This window comes from Sinocyclocheilus rhinocerous, unplaced genomic scaffold (assembly GCF_001515625.1).
Source record: "Sinocyclocheilus rhinocerous isolate Xijiao unplaced genomic scaffold, SAMN03320098_v1.1 scaffold381, whole genome shotgun sequence".
NCBI lineage: Eukaryota > Metazoa > Chordata > Actinopteri > Cypriniformes > Cyprinidae > Sinocyclocheilus > Sinocyclocheilus rhinocerous.
The window spans coordinates 264307-280119 of record NW_015640044.1 but is presented as its reverse complement, the minus strand read 5'-3'; the positions used below and the strand labels follow the sequence as shown (position 1 = coordinate 280119).

The following is a 15813-nucleotide window of genomic DNA, read 5'->3' as shown; positions in this document are numbered from 1 at the left end:
CCAAGAGCTTGTAACACTCTAAAGAGAAAGGAAAAAATGAAATCGCATCATATGACCCCTTTAAAAATAACAGTGTTCTGTGAATGTTGATGGTTTAATAACAAATATTTATCGGGAGCATGTATGCTGGGATTTCATTAATTTCATGGAGAAAAAAGTAACGTAACTAGTAATATAACTAATTACTTTTGAAATAAAGTAATCAGAACAGTAACGCGATTACTTTTAAAAGGATTAATCAGTAATCAGTAATTTGATTACATTTTCAGAGTAACTTGCCCAACACTGCTTAGCATATACTAGATTTGAGGATGTTTAAAGAGTCACATTTAAATCAAAAGAGGTACTCCAATAGTATCCCATTCAAACATTGTCAGATCTAAAAAAAAAAAAGTGCAAAAGATTCATTATGTAGAGTAAAAACCTTATGCTACTCTCCAAGAGATTTTACATTAAATTACATAAATGCTAACATTAAATCTACATTTAATGTAAATTAGAAGTTGAAATAAAACCTCAGGCTGACTGGATGTTTACACTAATGTTAAAAAAAAAAAAAAAAGTTCAGTGACAAAGGTGGCATGTTTAAGCCACTTCACTTAACAGATGTGAGGAGCAACATCTTTATCCTTATATATATATATATATATAATTTTTTTATGAACATGGTGTTAACTTTATGCTTTTCCAAAATAAAAAATTAAATAGATCAATGTTATACATGTTTGGAATAAACTGTTAGACAAAGACAGCCATTCTATTATATGAAAGGAGGATCATCTTGCTCTTGTGGCATAAAGGTGGAAGACATCAGAACTTATTTTTCTCAAAGCATTAGTCAAATGTGAGCTTCTATAACAAAAATCAACAAATATAACACCGCTTTAAAATAAGCTTTATTTATAATTAGCATTGTATAAAGAAACATTCAGTTATACATTATGATACATGAGTATTTACATCAGTTTGTCAATTGGAGACTGAACATTAACAGCTTATGCAACTGATGCTGTATGTATGCATGTACAGATGAGAAGCCACTGAGGAATGGAGGAGCTATGAACTTCTGTCATCTATAGGAACATATGCAACATAACAAACAGTGTGTTACATAGCTAAGACTCCTGTACCATGATCTCTGGGGCAACAGAATGCTTGAAATTAAAGCTGTTATAGAAGAAACTGTTACCTGTGCAATTTTAGTATTAGCGTCAACAAAACTAAGAAAAAACAAAGAAAGACTAAAAACAAAAGGAGCCTATAACTCCAATTTATATGCAAGTAGATTTAGTCACTCAACAACTGTTCTGCTTACACTTGCACAATAGTTCACAATATGGCTCAAAAGACTTTTAATACAAGATATGTGTTCACAAGTCTGTCAGTTTTAACTGTCCACCAATATCCCACTCAGTCAAGATATCTCTGAAACTGGCTGTCTTTATCTAATACAGAATGGTAACAAAAACATTCAACTTTAAAAAGAAAACACATAAAATGTTATCAGACATGTTCTGAAAAAGCAAAGTAACTTGAGTGGGTGATGAGATGAATGAGTAAATAAAATTAGGAATCCAGAACATGGATTCGCTAAACATTATGGTCAACTTACCGTAGGGAAAATAAAAGTTCAGTAAACATTATGGCAAGCCCTTATGTAAACTATCACTAAATGCACTGAGCAAGTACCTCTAAATGCATGCACTGACAATGAATCCATGTGACATTTGCCATTAATTAAGGCTCAATGCTGCCATTATGAGTGAGACAGCAACAAATTATGTGATCTGTCTGTGGTGTGATAACCAGTGTTAACATTTAAAAAGGCTCATACATTCTTAGACATGGCGTTTTTTTATGGAAAGCATCATGTGTGACCAGAAAAGTGTTACGGCATAGGCTACATAATAATAAAACTAATTATGCAAAAGAAAGAAAAAAATGGCTGCCAACTCTTAGTTGCTTCTGTAGATGCAACAGTTTCTGATTATTCGGCTAACCTCACTCCAAGTTAACCTGCCAATGTTCCCTAAATTGGCAACTTAAAGTATCTTCACAGTAAATTACAGAAAGGAAAAACAAGTCTCAATGAGGAATTTTAAGCCAACTCTAACACTGGAGGAGAGAGACTTGTGTTCAACTCCATGAAATATTGGCATGTTTACAAGTAAAGTGAATATGAGGATCGCTGGAAATTTTCTATGGTTTGAGGTCTATAGAAATTGTACCTGAGAACTTCTGGCACTCACTTGTTTCTGTCAAACAATTTGCTATCAAGCACAAAATGTAGCTAATAACTGATCTGAAGAAAAGAAAACAACTCTAGTAAGTGGAAAATTAGGTTGCTCAAGAATCTGAAAATCTATTCCATCATGCCAACCTGATGCCTTTGACAAAAAATGTAAATGCCAAAATAATAGAAAAAAGAAAAAATTCCCTTAAACTTGTACATTTTCTTTTCCTAACTAAAGGGAAAACACCTTTTCTGTTCTGCTTAGAATAAACATGTTAAAATAAAAATGTTAGTCCTGAGAAAAAAATCTAAACTGACAAATCGAGTACAATTCACTTATACATAACGCAGTAAAACTGCACCACTATATGAGTTACTTCAAACTATTTGATTAAAACTAAACCTATTAAAATGTTTAAAAATGCAGATGTGAAAAGAGCAAAGCATAATTTACAACAATAATACAGCAAGTGCAAAGACAAACAAAAGTTGAAGCAAAAAATAATAACAGTAGGAAAAAAAAAAATCAAGGCACCAGCAACAAGCATGGAGGTGATATAAAGCTGTGGTTTTAGAAGTATAAATTCCTAGAATAAAAAAAAAACACTAAAAACAACATATGCAAGTGTATATTTCTTATCGCTTATAGTTCCAAATGATACATACACATTAATTTATAATCTGCAAATTCTCCCTATTTCTATGCTTGCATATTACTATTTCCTATTTCCAGCCTGTTGGGGGGGAATATCTATGTATATACCAGATATATAGTGTTTTATCACATCTTGTCTACACCTAATGAACAGTGAGAAAAAAAACTAAAAAGTTTTTCTAAGACATACAGGGTTTGTTTAAATAATGACAAGATTGTAACTGTCTAAAAAATGTATGCATTTAAAGTGGTTAAAGGAATAAATGGTAACATTGATTTTGTTTGTCTCCCGACTCCAGATGTGACTGATATGTGGTGTAGAGGGGCCACATCCAGCGTGCAGAGAGACAGAAAGGGGTTGGGAAGAGCAGGAATAGGGGAGCACAGATATGAGGAGAGAGGAGGACGGTAAACAGGGAACTTTGGTGAGGGTCCTTTGAGAGCCGGCTGCTAGAACTTGCCTGCGTTGGCCAGGAACGGCACAGAGCCAAATGGATCCTCAGGGAGTGAGGGCTGCAGTACCGGCTGCTGTCTGTCTATGCTGCTGGCCTCCACGCTGCGAGATCGCTCTACCGGCTTTTCTGTGGGGAACAAGGGTGGCAGACACGTAGAAAATGTTAGTGTAGGAATAAAGCAGGATGTGTATGCCCTCTGCTGGAGAGGGTGTAGAATAGAATACTAGAAGAGGATGCAATTCTAAAACAGACTCAGAACACACAGACACAAAAACAAATAGAGACACTTGCTTGCTCTTAGAAGGTCGAACTCTCGATCGAGAAGCTCCTCTTCTGTGAGTTTGGAGAAATTGTCTTCTCCAAATGGGTTCCAACCAGACATATCAGGTGGGTTATTGACAGTCTGGGGAGGAGGGCTGATAACATCCACAGAGGACACTGGGTTTCTACAACAACAGAAAAAAAGAAAAGAGTTACACGTTAATGAGTCAATATATACACAGCACTTTTCACTTTTGTTGACTTGTTGACTGTATAACAAAGTTTCTGTGTGTGTGTGTAACAGTGCTATTCAAACTACTCAAAAATGAATAGAAATTAAATCTTTTATTCAGCTAGAACACATTAAATTCAAAAGTGACAGTAATAGACATTCATAAACGTTACTAAGAATTCTGTTTCAAATAAATGCTGTTCTTTTTCAGAATCATGAAAAAAATGCATCATGGTTTCTATAAAAACATTGACCACAACTGTTTTCAACATTGATCATAATAACATTTGTGAAGGATCATATGACACTGAAGACTGAAGTAATGGCTGAAGTAAAGTAAAATTCACTTTGCCATCACAGGGATTAATTACATTTGAAAGTATATTAAAATACAAGAGCTACTTTTATTTATTAAGTGTAATAATATTTCACAATATTACTGTTTTATTGATCAAATGAATGCATCCTGGGTGAGCATAATCCATTAAAAAAATCATTAACGACCCCAAATTTTTCAATGGTAGTGTACATTCTACTGTGAAATTCGATGATAGCAGTAAATTTTCACTCAGTGTGACAGACTGGCTATAGAGATGTACATCAGTAATAATGTTCAAGATGCTTGCCTGATGTTAGCAAAGGGGGTGTCTACTGGAGAAGGTCCCGCAGGGTTATAGGAGCCCAGTGGGGTCTGGAACTCCAGAGGGGAGATATAGGGCACCTGTTGGACTGGAGCACATTGCTGCTGCTGCTGCTGAACAAAGGCCTGCTGGTACTGATGCATCTGTAAGGAGTCAAGCAAATAAACTCAATTTAGTAAACTGTGGCCCTATTTCCATAGGCAGGTTAAAACCGTGCCTACTGCGGTGTGCTAATGCTCATCTATCTTCAGATCTTCACTTTGACAACATAATGGTGCTACTTTCATGTCTCTTGTATCACACAGCAGCATCCATTGTGTTGCTAGGCTAAATGTTTGATGTGTTATATGATGCAATGGATTTACAATAAACTGCAAGTAACTCAAAACAACATTTCACTTCCATGTCCATTATTATTTGGCGAGCAGCTGTGTAATAAGCAGGACATAATATCCAATACTGCATATTATTAAACCCTTTAGGGAAACACAAGACCTGGTCATCCTGGGTATTTTGTGATAATGACTAAATAGATGGCTGTGCATCATCCCTTACTTAACTTTTGCTTAACACAGAGAAAAGTGTGCTTTACAAAATGGCCATGAGGACACAGGGAGATTGAAAGAGACACAAAGACAGAAAGCGCGCCACAGAGGCCTTCGAATTTCCCTACAGTGTAATTGCCTCATATGCTATGATTTAACACAGAAAATCGGTCGATTTCACCACCCCATTCAATCCCCTGATGGTTTTGCATGGAGCAGATTGCATCTGAAATTAAACAGATGGTAACCATTCGGTGGAAAATGAGCTAAAAATTGCTCCGCCTTAACATTATGTATTTAGCAAAAGTCAGTTAGCAACATTTCCTGTTTTAGTGTAAATACAATTCAAAGGAATTATTAACAGATACGATTGGGTGACATTCACTTGGATGGAGAAACAGTTTGGCACAGAAGACTGCTTCAGTTAGTGGGGCCAAATGAATATTTAAGGCAAAGACGTCTAATTTCAGACTTCCAACAAAAATTATTAATTAAATACAATAAACAACATAACCTACTGACATACACATACTGGCTAAATTTACAACTAAAGCAGCACCATCCTCCATTCCTTCACAACATTAATTTATAAATCTCTCCTATATTATAACTGCATCTATTTAAAATCTGGCAAACTTCCTCTTTAAAAAGTAAACACATAGCCCTGCCATTAATGTTCCAGGTGTATGAGGTGTCTCACCAAGGCAGTGTAGTGAGCCTGCTGTTGCTGCTGGGATTGATATATGGGCTGCTGCATCATCATCTGCTGCTGAAGCATATGCTGTTGCTGCATCTGAAGGCTCTGTTGCATGGCCTGATGATACTGTGAAAAGAGAGAGAGAGAGATGTCAGTGGACAAACTGTTGTGATGAGCGTGGGGGATAAATTTATGCTTCTTAATAGGTTTAGTAACAGTAGATTATACCAGTTTATACCGTGAAGTAAAACAGTGTTTTATACCATCGCATAACAACGTACGTTTAAAATTCAGGGCACCAGACTTTAACTCTAGACAACAAGACATTAAACATGTTGTTTACACAGAGTGATAAAAAACTACAGTTCATGAACTCAACCAACTTCTTTGCTAGTGGAATGAGCACTGGCCTGACAGACAGTGACTCAACATCATTTTTTTTTTTATTGGAGCACCAAACAAGTAAATCTTTTCATCACAGCATTTTGCAGTGAAAAAGAATGTATTGTTTAATTTGATAATTAAAGGGGTAATTCACCACTGACAAGATGGGCTGTTAATAAAACTTGGCTGTCTAGTAGAAATATGAAAAAAGAAACATTGGAAATCAGTGCTACATGAATAGAGAAAAGAGGAAAAGGGCTGTGGTGTTACCTTTAATATTGCTTGTAATTTGAGTTGAAAATTCCATTTGAGTTTGAAAGTACATTTTTTGAAAATTCTAAATTTTCTAAATGCAACTTGAAGTTCCAGTGAAACAACAGACTTCTCTGTGGTGCCGGACTGCTCAAATAATTTAATCAGCTTAAACTCTGTTGCTTTCTTACTATCAACTGCAAGCTTGCATTCAAATCTGCCATATCTGATCAACAACCAATGGACAGCAAACAAATCCCCACCCTACATTTTTTCTTTTTAGATAATCTATTTCACTAAATTGTATGTCACAGAAGAGCAGCTCTGTATGATTAACCAGAGAACCAGCAGCTGTGCATTAATAGTGAAATTAAAAGCACACAGTGCCACCTGTGTGTGTAGAGCAGAGCTGCAATGCCACGTGACAATACTGGCAAATTAATAATTGTGGATTTACAAATTACATTATAGTATTCTAATATAGTATATTTCTAAATGTAATACCTACAAATTAACATTCTCAAATTAGTAAGTCATTCCTTAAAACAAAACAATAAAAAAATAATATAACAATATAACTTACATGATAATATAATATTTATCACACGTTGTTGAAGATTTGTATAGGCACCTAAAAATGCTGAATGTAAACAGTTCTGCCATATTCTAGGTTATTTATTATACTTAATGTAGTCATGTGCTCATCAACAGACGACAATGATCAATCCAAACAAGAACCAACTGACTGTCACAACAGATCATGCTCTAACACACACACACACAAAACTATTTATGCCACTGGGATTTTCCACAACTACTTAAGTGAGCCATATAAAAATACACTATATGCATCTGCAGCAGATTTAATAAACCCTTAAAACTGCACTTGTGCCTAAATACAGTAATTTTTAAAGACCAAATTGGTTTAAACTTAAGGTCCAAAAGACCTGAAAGCTGCTTCACATTGGACTAGACCTCCTGAGCCACTAATTACCTGTTGCAGGTACTGTAGCTGCTGTGCAGTGACTTGCTGTTGATGGTGTATATTGTGCTGCTGCTGCTGTTGTTGTTGTTGATGATGTAGCTGTTGCAGTCGAAGGTCTCCAGGCTGCAGCTGCTGTAACACCCTGTTCTGTTGACTGCTGCTTGGCATCTGTGCAGCTGACTGCTGCCCGTTTCCAGAAGCTAAGATAAACACACATATACAGTCAAAGCTACTGTCTTCCAAAGGGGAAAAAAAAGAACACAGACCCTATTTGAGACCCCGGACCACAAAACCAGTCATAATGGTGAATTTTTTTAAATTGAGGTTTATACATCATCTGAAAGCTGAATAAATACCCTGGTGCGCACCAAACAAGCGGACCGAGACCGCTGAAAAGATGGGTCTCGGTCCACTTCCAAACGAACTCTGGTGCGGTTCGAATGATATATGAACGCAACACGGATCAAATACTTCTAAAAGAACCAAAAACAGAAAGTAATGACAAGATGCGACGCTATGCGACATGATTTGACGACGCGGTGTAACCAAAACAAAAGGAGGGCAAACGTGGAGCAACGATGAGGTAAAGTGCCTTTTATGAGCTCCTTATGAGTTTGCAGGTGGTGAAAATTAAATTATATGTACACGCAAGAATGAGCCTGCTTAGTCCAGCAGATGGCATTAGGTGTGTTCGACTTAAAGCAGCGCTGAGCAGACCATGTGATATATACATCATTCAAGCCGATTATCACTATGCCTTTAGGTTCAGTGTCTTTAGGTTTGCTGTCAAAAATGCCAATGTGAACGCTAAGCGGACCAGGACCAAATGTATAATTTTCCTTTTTGGTCCGGACCAAAAGAACCAAACGAACCGAACTACAAGTGTGAACACACCCTTAAAATATACCCAAGCGACTTAAGACTGGGTTTGTGGTCCAGGGTCACATTTAAGAAAATGTGGATTATATTGCTCACCTTTCTGGCCGTTGCTATCCGTACCTGAGGATCCAGTCATTTTCACAGGAGTTACAGAGCTGGACAAAGGTAAAACATTACTATTTGCAGCTTTGGGTCTTTGCCTGGGTGCGATTGATGTTTCTGTTGGTCCAATTGAATCTGTTATTCTAATGATAAAAGAAATAAGGTGAAAACAGGCTACTTAAATGGTTAGTTGGATTCAAACAACATGAACGTCACACACAAAGCTCTAAAATGTTACCTGGCTTTTGTCAGGCTCTTTTTAGCAGCAATATCACTAGCAGTAAGGGGCTCTGGCAATGAGGTGGGAAGGGGAGAGTTCTGTGTGGTAAAAATCAAACACTCGTTAATTATTCATAATTCTGAATAATTTGAAACTTTAAATTCAATTAAATTGTGTGAGGTAACTTACAAAGAGATTTGGCACTGGACACTCCTTTCCAGCTAACCAAAAGGCAAAGTAAGAAACTTGATAGATGTCAGGTCTCTTTTCTTGATCAGGCTCCAACATGTATCCTGTGACAAAGAAAAAAAAAAAAACAGTTATCAGATGAGTTAAGGGTGTTCAACCTGAGTGTGCTTTTAGGAGAAGCTCACCCCCCCCCCACTAAAAATCAAGTCAATCATATCAAATAGAAAACATTGCACAAATCACTTTTAATACATGCCAATTGTGCAGTACCTCTATACAACCAGAGGGTGGAGCTATTGTCTAACTTAATATCAAAACTCCACCACAGCCCTTGTGTACACACTCATATTACACAATCTTCCACAAAATAATTCCAAATCTCTTGTGAATATCTGAAAGCTGCTTACTGACTAAACAGTGCAACCTGGAGGAGAATTTTGAACTGTCCGGAACAGCAAAGGTTCCGTCACATATGGCAACTTGACTCTCCCCAAATGGAAGTGTGAAGAAACACAGCTTGTACAACAAGCATCCAAGTGCCTGGGAAAGAGAGAGAGAAAAAAAGAAACTGTAATTCCACACAAAAACATTCAACACATCAGGATTCATTGCTCTAATAAGCAAATACTGCACCGACCATGACAACACTTATAAAGGCTGACAGCAGCAGTTGTATAAGATGAATTCTGAGAATTCTTTCTATTTTCAGATGGAGCAAATGGGCAGGAAGTATTGTCATACATTTCCTCGTCCTACCCAAGCAAGTTCTGACACGCTGACCGTGAGCTGCAACCATTTGCACTGGTGAAATTGATCACAATGAGACCTTTCCAATGAAGGACTATCATGGAACTGTGGGTGGACAGTTTCTTTTCTGTACAGCATTTGTTTGGAAGAAAGAGCTGTGAAATGAGGCTAAGCGACCTTTTCACAGCATGATAAAGTTAAAGAGGAAGTTTGCCTTCATGAGGCCCTCATTTCTGTCTTTACAACACTGACAGAAATCAGGAAGTTCTTTTCTTTAATGCTTTCCATCAGGCCCACATGCACATAACACTGCTCCCCAACTCTAGTAAACATGTCTGAAATGTGACTGATTGCATCTTGTTACAGTATAACTTAAAAAACAAAATCTACTCTTTTCTACACCACCGCACCCTGATGCATGCCTCGATTTTTCATGACACAAAGCAAAATATCAATAAAAGGATCAACTTTGAAACAAAGCCCGGATTTCAAGGATGGCTGTAAAGCACACCCCTAAGAGCCCTCATATATGGAGGAAACCGGTTTGGCATCTGCGTCTGCTGTGTCAGTCTGACCAAACCAGCTCTTCAGCTTGTGTAATGTGCTGGAGAATGACATATGAGAGAGAGAGAGAGAGAGAGAGAGAGAGAGAGGGACATAAAAGAGAATGAGTGGGTGGAGATGAGGAAGAGAGAGAGACTGGGGAGAATGTATGTCTGTGTCTCTGTGTGTTTGTATGTTTGTGTTCAGTGCCTACCCAGATATCAGCCTTTGTGGTGATGGCTTTCCCTTGGTACAAGTTAATCATCTCTGGGGCACGGTATGACAGAGTCGTGTACCTAGCAGAGAAGAATGAAAATAATCGAAGGTTTTAAAGACTTAACTTTCTGGCACCAGAACTAGTAATAAGAAATTACATAATCTAGACAAGCTTAAAACATTTAGTAAATTCCTCAAGATTCCATGCACAAAAAGTAAATTTGAAGCACCAATGAGCTTCGCAACACAGCAAATCCACCCACTGCTCTGGGGCAACACCCATTTTCTGTTATTTTGTCCACTACAATATGAATAAGTGTGACACTCTCTAGAACTGCAATGCATAGCATTCTATCACAAACACACACACACACACACACACACACACACACACACACACACACACACTACTAAGTCTGGATCAGGAATTGTTTTTGAAAGAATTTAATACTGTTTAGCAAGGACACATTAAATTGATTAAAAGTGACAGTAAAGACATTTACAATGTTACAATTTTTTTTTTTTTATAAATGCTGTTCTTTTAAACACTGTATTTATTAAAGAATCTAGAAAAAAGTATCACGGTTTTCATGAAAATATTAAGCAGTACTAACTATTTCAACATTGATAAGAAATGTTTATTGAGCACCAAATCAGCATATTAGAATGATTTCTTAAGGATCATATGACACTGAAGAATGGAGTAATGGCTGCCGGAAATTAAACTTAGCCATCACAGGAATAAATTACTTTTGAAATTATATTAAATGTATTAAGTAATCCAGAGAGAGAGATGTAATCGTAAGTAGTAATAGTGCTTGACATTTTCCCAAACTATACAATCAGTGTAGGTAAAACACACACACACACAACACAAAAAAATAAAACATTCCCACTGTATTACAGAACTCCAAACTGTTCTGTAGAACTTCTTACTTCTTGATCTCATCCTCCACCACTGCTATTCCATCTTTATGTGGAAGCAGAACTTTATGTGTGGCACTTCCAAAGTCACACAAGACGTAGTTTCCCTGGTCATTTAGGAGGATGTTTTCTACCTGTCAAAACACACACACACACACACACGTTGGTGATCTCTGTTAATAGGTACAACCACTATAATTTCCAACAGTCAAGTGACAGAGGCAGGAGAGGAAGAAGGAAATTTAATGAAGTACTTTATATAAACATATTATACAATTATTATATTATACACAGGCATTTTTAAAAGGCACAAACTTGATATTTACACCACTCAAATGTTTACATTAAAGACAGTCTGCACTCTTTATAAGTGACAATGTGTAAAATACATCAATTGCTTTTAGACTTTTAAATGTCACAAATGTAACCCATGGGATTAAATGGGTTAATGCATAAATACACAAAAAGAGGAAGTAAACCGGTTGCAACTAGTCAATTTGGAATATCTTGAGTAAGTATTTACAGAACATACATGCTTCTTGAAGTGAAGACGACAATAATGAGATCCTGCACATTATATTTGTGTCAACATGGTTATACTGCAAAAGAATATTCAAACAAAATTTTCCACACAAATCGTATGTCTTCAGAAGACTTGAACTGACTATTACAGTACATTAACATCATTTTTTTGGTTCTTGACAACCAGTGGTCCTCATCACCTTATGTTATATGAAAATCAACAACAACCCTGCATGAGGAAATCCCTCCATGACAAATGAGTAAACAAATTTCTTCCACTTCAGTGTTCAATAATTTCCCAATTATTTTAGACTGTGGCTGGTTTTGACTGGTGGGAAAAAGTGTTAGTTTGAATGGCACCACTGGCCTGTTCCCACACTTTTCTGCCAAAAGGGCGGCCTTGCTTCTTTCAAGCACTGCTATTTTTCACAGACACTGCATTGCATGCCTGTCTTTGCCTGTGTTGCGCTAATGCTTGCCATTAATAATGTTTGTGAGCAGAGTAATTAGTTTGGGAGATCATGTCTAGTATCACTGTGTTGAGCTGGAACGCTCAGCACATGGTTCCCTAAACTGACAAGGAGTGTCCTAAATGTACCCTTTCAGCTAGGCAAATACAGTCAGACAAAAGAAAATGAGTGATCAGCCAGAGTGCCTTATACTTGCTCTCCAAAATGTATAAAATCACACAGACGAAAACGCCAGACATGTCTGTACTTGTGCCTACAACTTCACACCTTTAGTGAACCATTTAAATAGTTGGGAATGAACTGCATTTACATTATATTGCTTAGAAATATCTTGTAGTTGTCTTGCTGAAGCATTTTCTGTACTGTACCTTTAGGTCTCTGTGAATGATTGGAGTTTTACACTGGTGGAGTCTGGCAACAGCTTCACATGCGTCACAGAATATGTTGAGCACCTCCGCTTCTGTGAATCCTATATGCAGCCGTTGATTCATCTGCTTCACCACCTGACCAGCTAGATGGCAACACATTAATTCAGTCAACAACAAAAAAACAAGATCAGATTAGGGATATCATATCATGAGATTGGAGGGGAAAGGAAAACCAAGGGTTTATGATAATCCATTTAATCCAGTTTAATTGTTTAATGTTGTTTTAGTGTTATTTATATACTAGTATACATTTATTCATATTTTGAATAAGCTTCAAAATGTATTAATATTTTGAACGAGCAATAAAGCTTACAAAAAAATAACAAAAACAAAATTTGATAGTTTTAGTTTTTTTAACAATAGCAACAGATTGATCAGTTGGCTGCAGAAACCAGAAAAATTTCAAGGCCTCAATGCAATGTACTAGTAAAACTTCAAACCAAGTACTGGCTCTTAATCAGAAATACTGTAAATTCAGGATGTTCGGTTCTGTTAACAGTTCTTTAAAACACCTGCCTCTACAAAGGTATGTGAAAATCAGAGTAAACAAGTTTAAACATTTATTTGATCATGTTTACAGTTGCACTGTTCAAGTTGTTCCCTTTGTCAAAGTATTTCACTTTAAGATTATAATTAAAGTCACAAATGTTTTTACTGTCAGAGGAACGTTCTGTGATGCAAGTATGAGCTTGTATTTCAAGAATTTTAAATCACACAGAGATTATGTTTAGAGTGCAAAATGCTTAGAACACAGTTTCGTTCAAAGCTGTTTTACCCTTGCAATACTCCATCAGAATCAGAACCTCCCATACACTGTCTCCAACTGCATTGGTGGTTGAGTCCAGATACCGCACAATGTTCTTGTGGCCCGACAACTCTTTCTAGGGGGGACATAAAACATTTTTTTGTAAACGTGATGTACTGATGTACTCACCCAAAAAACACACCCCAGCTTGACTCACCATGATTGTGATCTCCCGCTTGAAGATGTTCAGATCGTGGACATTGTTCACATACATCCTTTTCAGGGCACATCGTACTCCACTGTGTGTGCGGGCCAGAAACACCATGGAGAAACCTCCTGGATACACAAACACACAAATACAGAAGGTTAGTTTAGATGTTTATCAGGTCAGTGATCGCCATACAGTTGTACACACAAATAAATACACACATTTGAGTTTCCCAACAAAGTAATTCAAAGAGGAATTTCAGGAGGGTTCTGACATTAAATAAAAATGTGTACTAAAAAAAATTACGTAAACAATAAAAATAACACTTCGTGCTGATATAATGCTAATTATTTATTATAAAGTTTGCAACATTGCTTTATTACTCTCAGTTGTATTTCTTTTTTTTTATATATAAAACAAAAATATGAACATGTTTCATGTTTGGGTTTACTGAAATCTCTATAAAGGGTGGGGATTTGGAGAGATGGTGATGAAAAGCAAAATGGCTGATATCACTGGCAGCAACTGCATTACCATTTTAACAGAGCGAGTTGTGGATAGGACTGTGCACCATAAATGAGAGCCGGAAATGAACAATTTAAAACCCATTACTACTGCCCACGTCTCATTTTTGAAGAACATGGAAGTCACCTTTTGTAATGGAGTTCTTTCATTCTGCTTTATTTTTCTTTTTCTCTCATCTAAAACTGGAAGTGCTCCTGGCTGAATGAGCAGACAGAATTGAAAGGACAGAAGAGGCTGAACTTTGTATCAACCCGAGATGAGTTCAGGGATCTTCTGTGTGACCTTCTGTGACTCTTGTTCATGTTTAACGCAGGTATGAGACAGACAGCTCAAAATGTCCTTCCAGTGTGGCTCAATACATGGAATGCATTTCAGGAGGAAAGTATGATGGAAAAGAGGCAGTTTTAAGCCAAGTTAGGGATTGGCTCACTGTTGGCAGTCGCCGGTGTACAAAGTTAGCCTTAGGAGAAAGACAACCTTATAAGGTTAGTTCACCTAAAAATGAAATTCTGACATATTTACTCAATATTGTTCCACACACATATGACTGGCTTTATTCTGTGTAACATAAAAGATGACAGTGTTTTTATTTCCCATAATAGGGTTGTCAAGCTCCAAAAATAAAGGAGAGAAAAAAATGCATCTTAAAACCTCCATAAAAGTAGTTCACACAACTTGTGTGCTAAATTCTAACTCCTCTGAAGCCATACACCAGAAATTAACGGGGGCTTGTAGTAGGGGTGAGAATCACCAGAGGCCTCACGATACGATATTATCACGGTACTTGTGTCACAATACAATATTATTGCGATTTTGAATATATTGCGATATTCTGCGATATATTGCAATTTATTACCTTTTTCCAACTTCAAATTATGTCCCCAAAGGAAAACTTTGACAACATCTGTTTTAACTAAAAAGAAACATTTCTCAGTTTATCTCTCTTCAGTTTTTTTGTTGCAGTGCAAAATGGGATTGTCAAGCAGACAAACTGACCAACACTTTCATGAAAACCTGTCATAAATGTTGTATGCACCTAGCAAACTCAACTATTTGTATTATAGTCTAGTCTTGTCCCCCTTAATTAAATGTTAGTCCACCTTAATTAAATGTAAACAGGTATGCACTGCTGTGCTACTACAGGTATTTTGAACAGTGCAACTTGAAATTGTACTAAACTTGTGCAGACCCTTCAGCAACTGGGGCATTTGAAAGTAAATTACGGTTAAATTTAAATTAAATTAAATAAAACATGTAGTCTTACATCTAGGGATGCACCGAAATGTAAATTCTGGGCTGAAACGGAAACCGAAAATTCTGGATGCACTTGGCCGAAAACCGAAACTGCTTTGTAATGATTACTTATTATTTTATTAATTAATATAACGTAATTTTGTAAGACTTTTTTAATTTAACTCAATTTTAATGATACTGAATTAAAAAAAAACCAAGCCAATAAAATAACCACACTTTTACTGAAAGTAACACACTAAAACTGGACAGAATTTATATTAATATTGGTAACACTTTACAATAAGGTTCATTAGTTAACTACTTTAGTTAATGAACTAAGAATGAACAATAGTTCTTCAGCATTTACTAATCTTAGTTCATGTTAATTTCAACATTTACTAATGCATTATTAAAATCAACAGTTGTGCTTGTTAACAGTTAATGCACTCTGAATTAACATGAACTAACAGTGAATAACTCTATTCTCATTAACTAACATTAAGAAAGATTAATAAATACTGT

The 15813-nt window shown here is 36.5% G+C and overlaps 1 protein-coding gene across 2 annotated transcripts in view; it reads right to left on the bottom strand.

Moving 5' to 3' along the window:
- Positions 1-15813, bottom strand: part of LOC107752364 (BMP-2-inducible protein kinase-like) — a 43749-nt gene that overhangs the window by 5956 nt on the left and 21980 nt on the right. For both annotated transcript variants that reach the window (XM_016568315.1, XM_016568316.1), the window contains exons 2-15: positions 13543-13661; positions 13356-13461; positions 12521-12663; positions 11173-11294; positions 10235-10316; positions 9138-9270; positions 8731-8834; positions 8560-8639; positions 8316-8464; positions 7350-7540; positions 5723-5845; positions 4463-4620; positions 3635-3789; positions 3350-3469 (exon numbers count right to left, since the gene is read on the bottom strand). In XM_016568315.1, the coding sequence (XP_016423801.1) occupies positions 3350-3469; positions 3635-3789; positions 4463-4620; positions 5723-5845; positions 7350-7540; positions 8316-8464; positions 8560-8639; positions 8731-8834; positions 9138-9270; positions 10235-10316; positions 11173-11294; positions 12521-12663; positions 13356-13461; positions 13543-13661 (1785 nt within the window). The remainder of the gene's footprint in view (positions 1-3349; positions 3470-3634; positions 3790-4462; positions 4621-5722; positions 5846-7349; positions 7541-8315; positions 8465-8559; positions 8640-8730; positions 8835-9137; positions 9271-10234; positions 10317-11172; positions 11295-12520; positions 12664-13355; positions 13462-13542; positions 13662-15813) is intronic.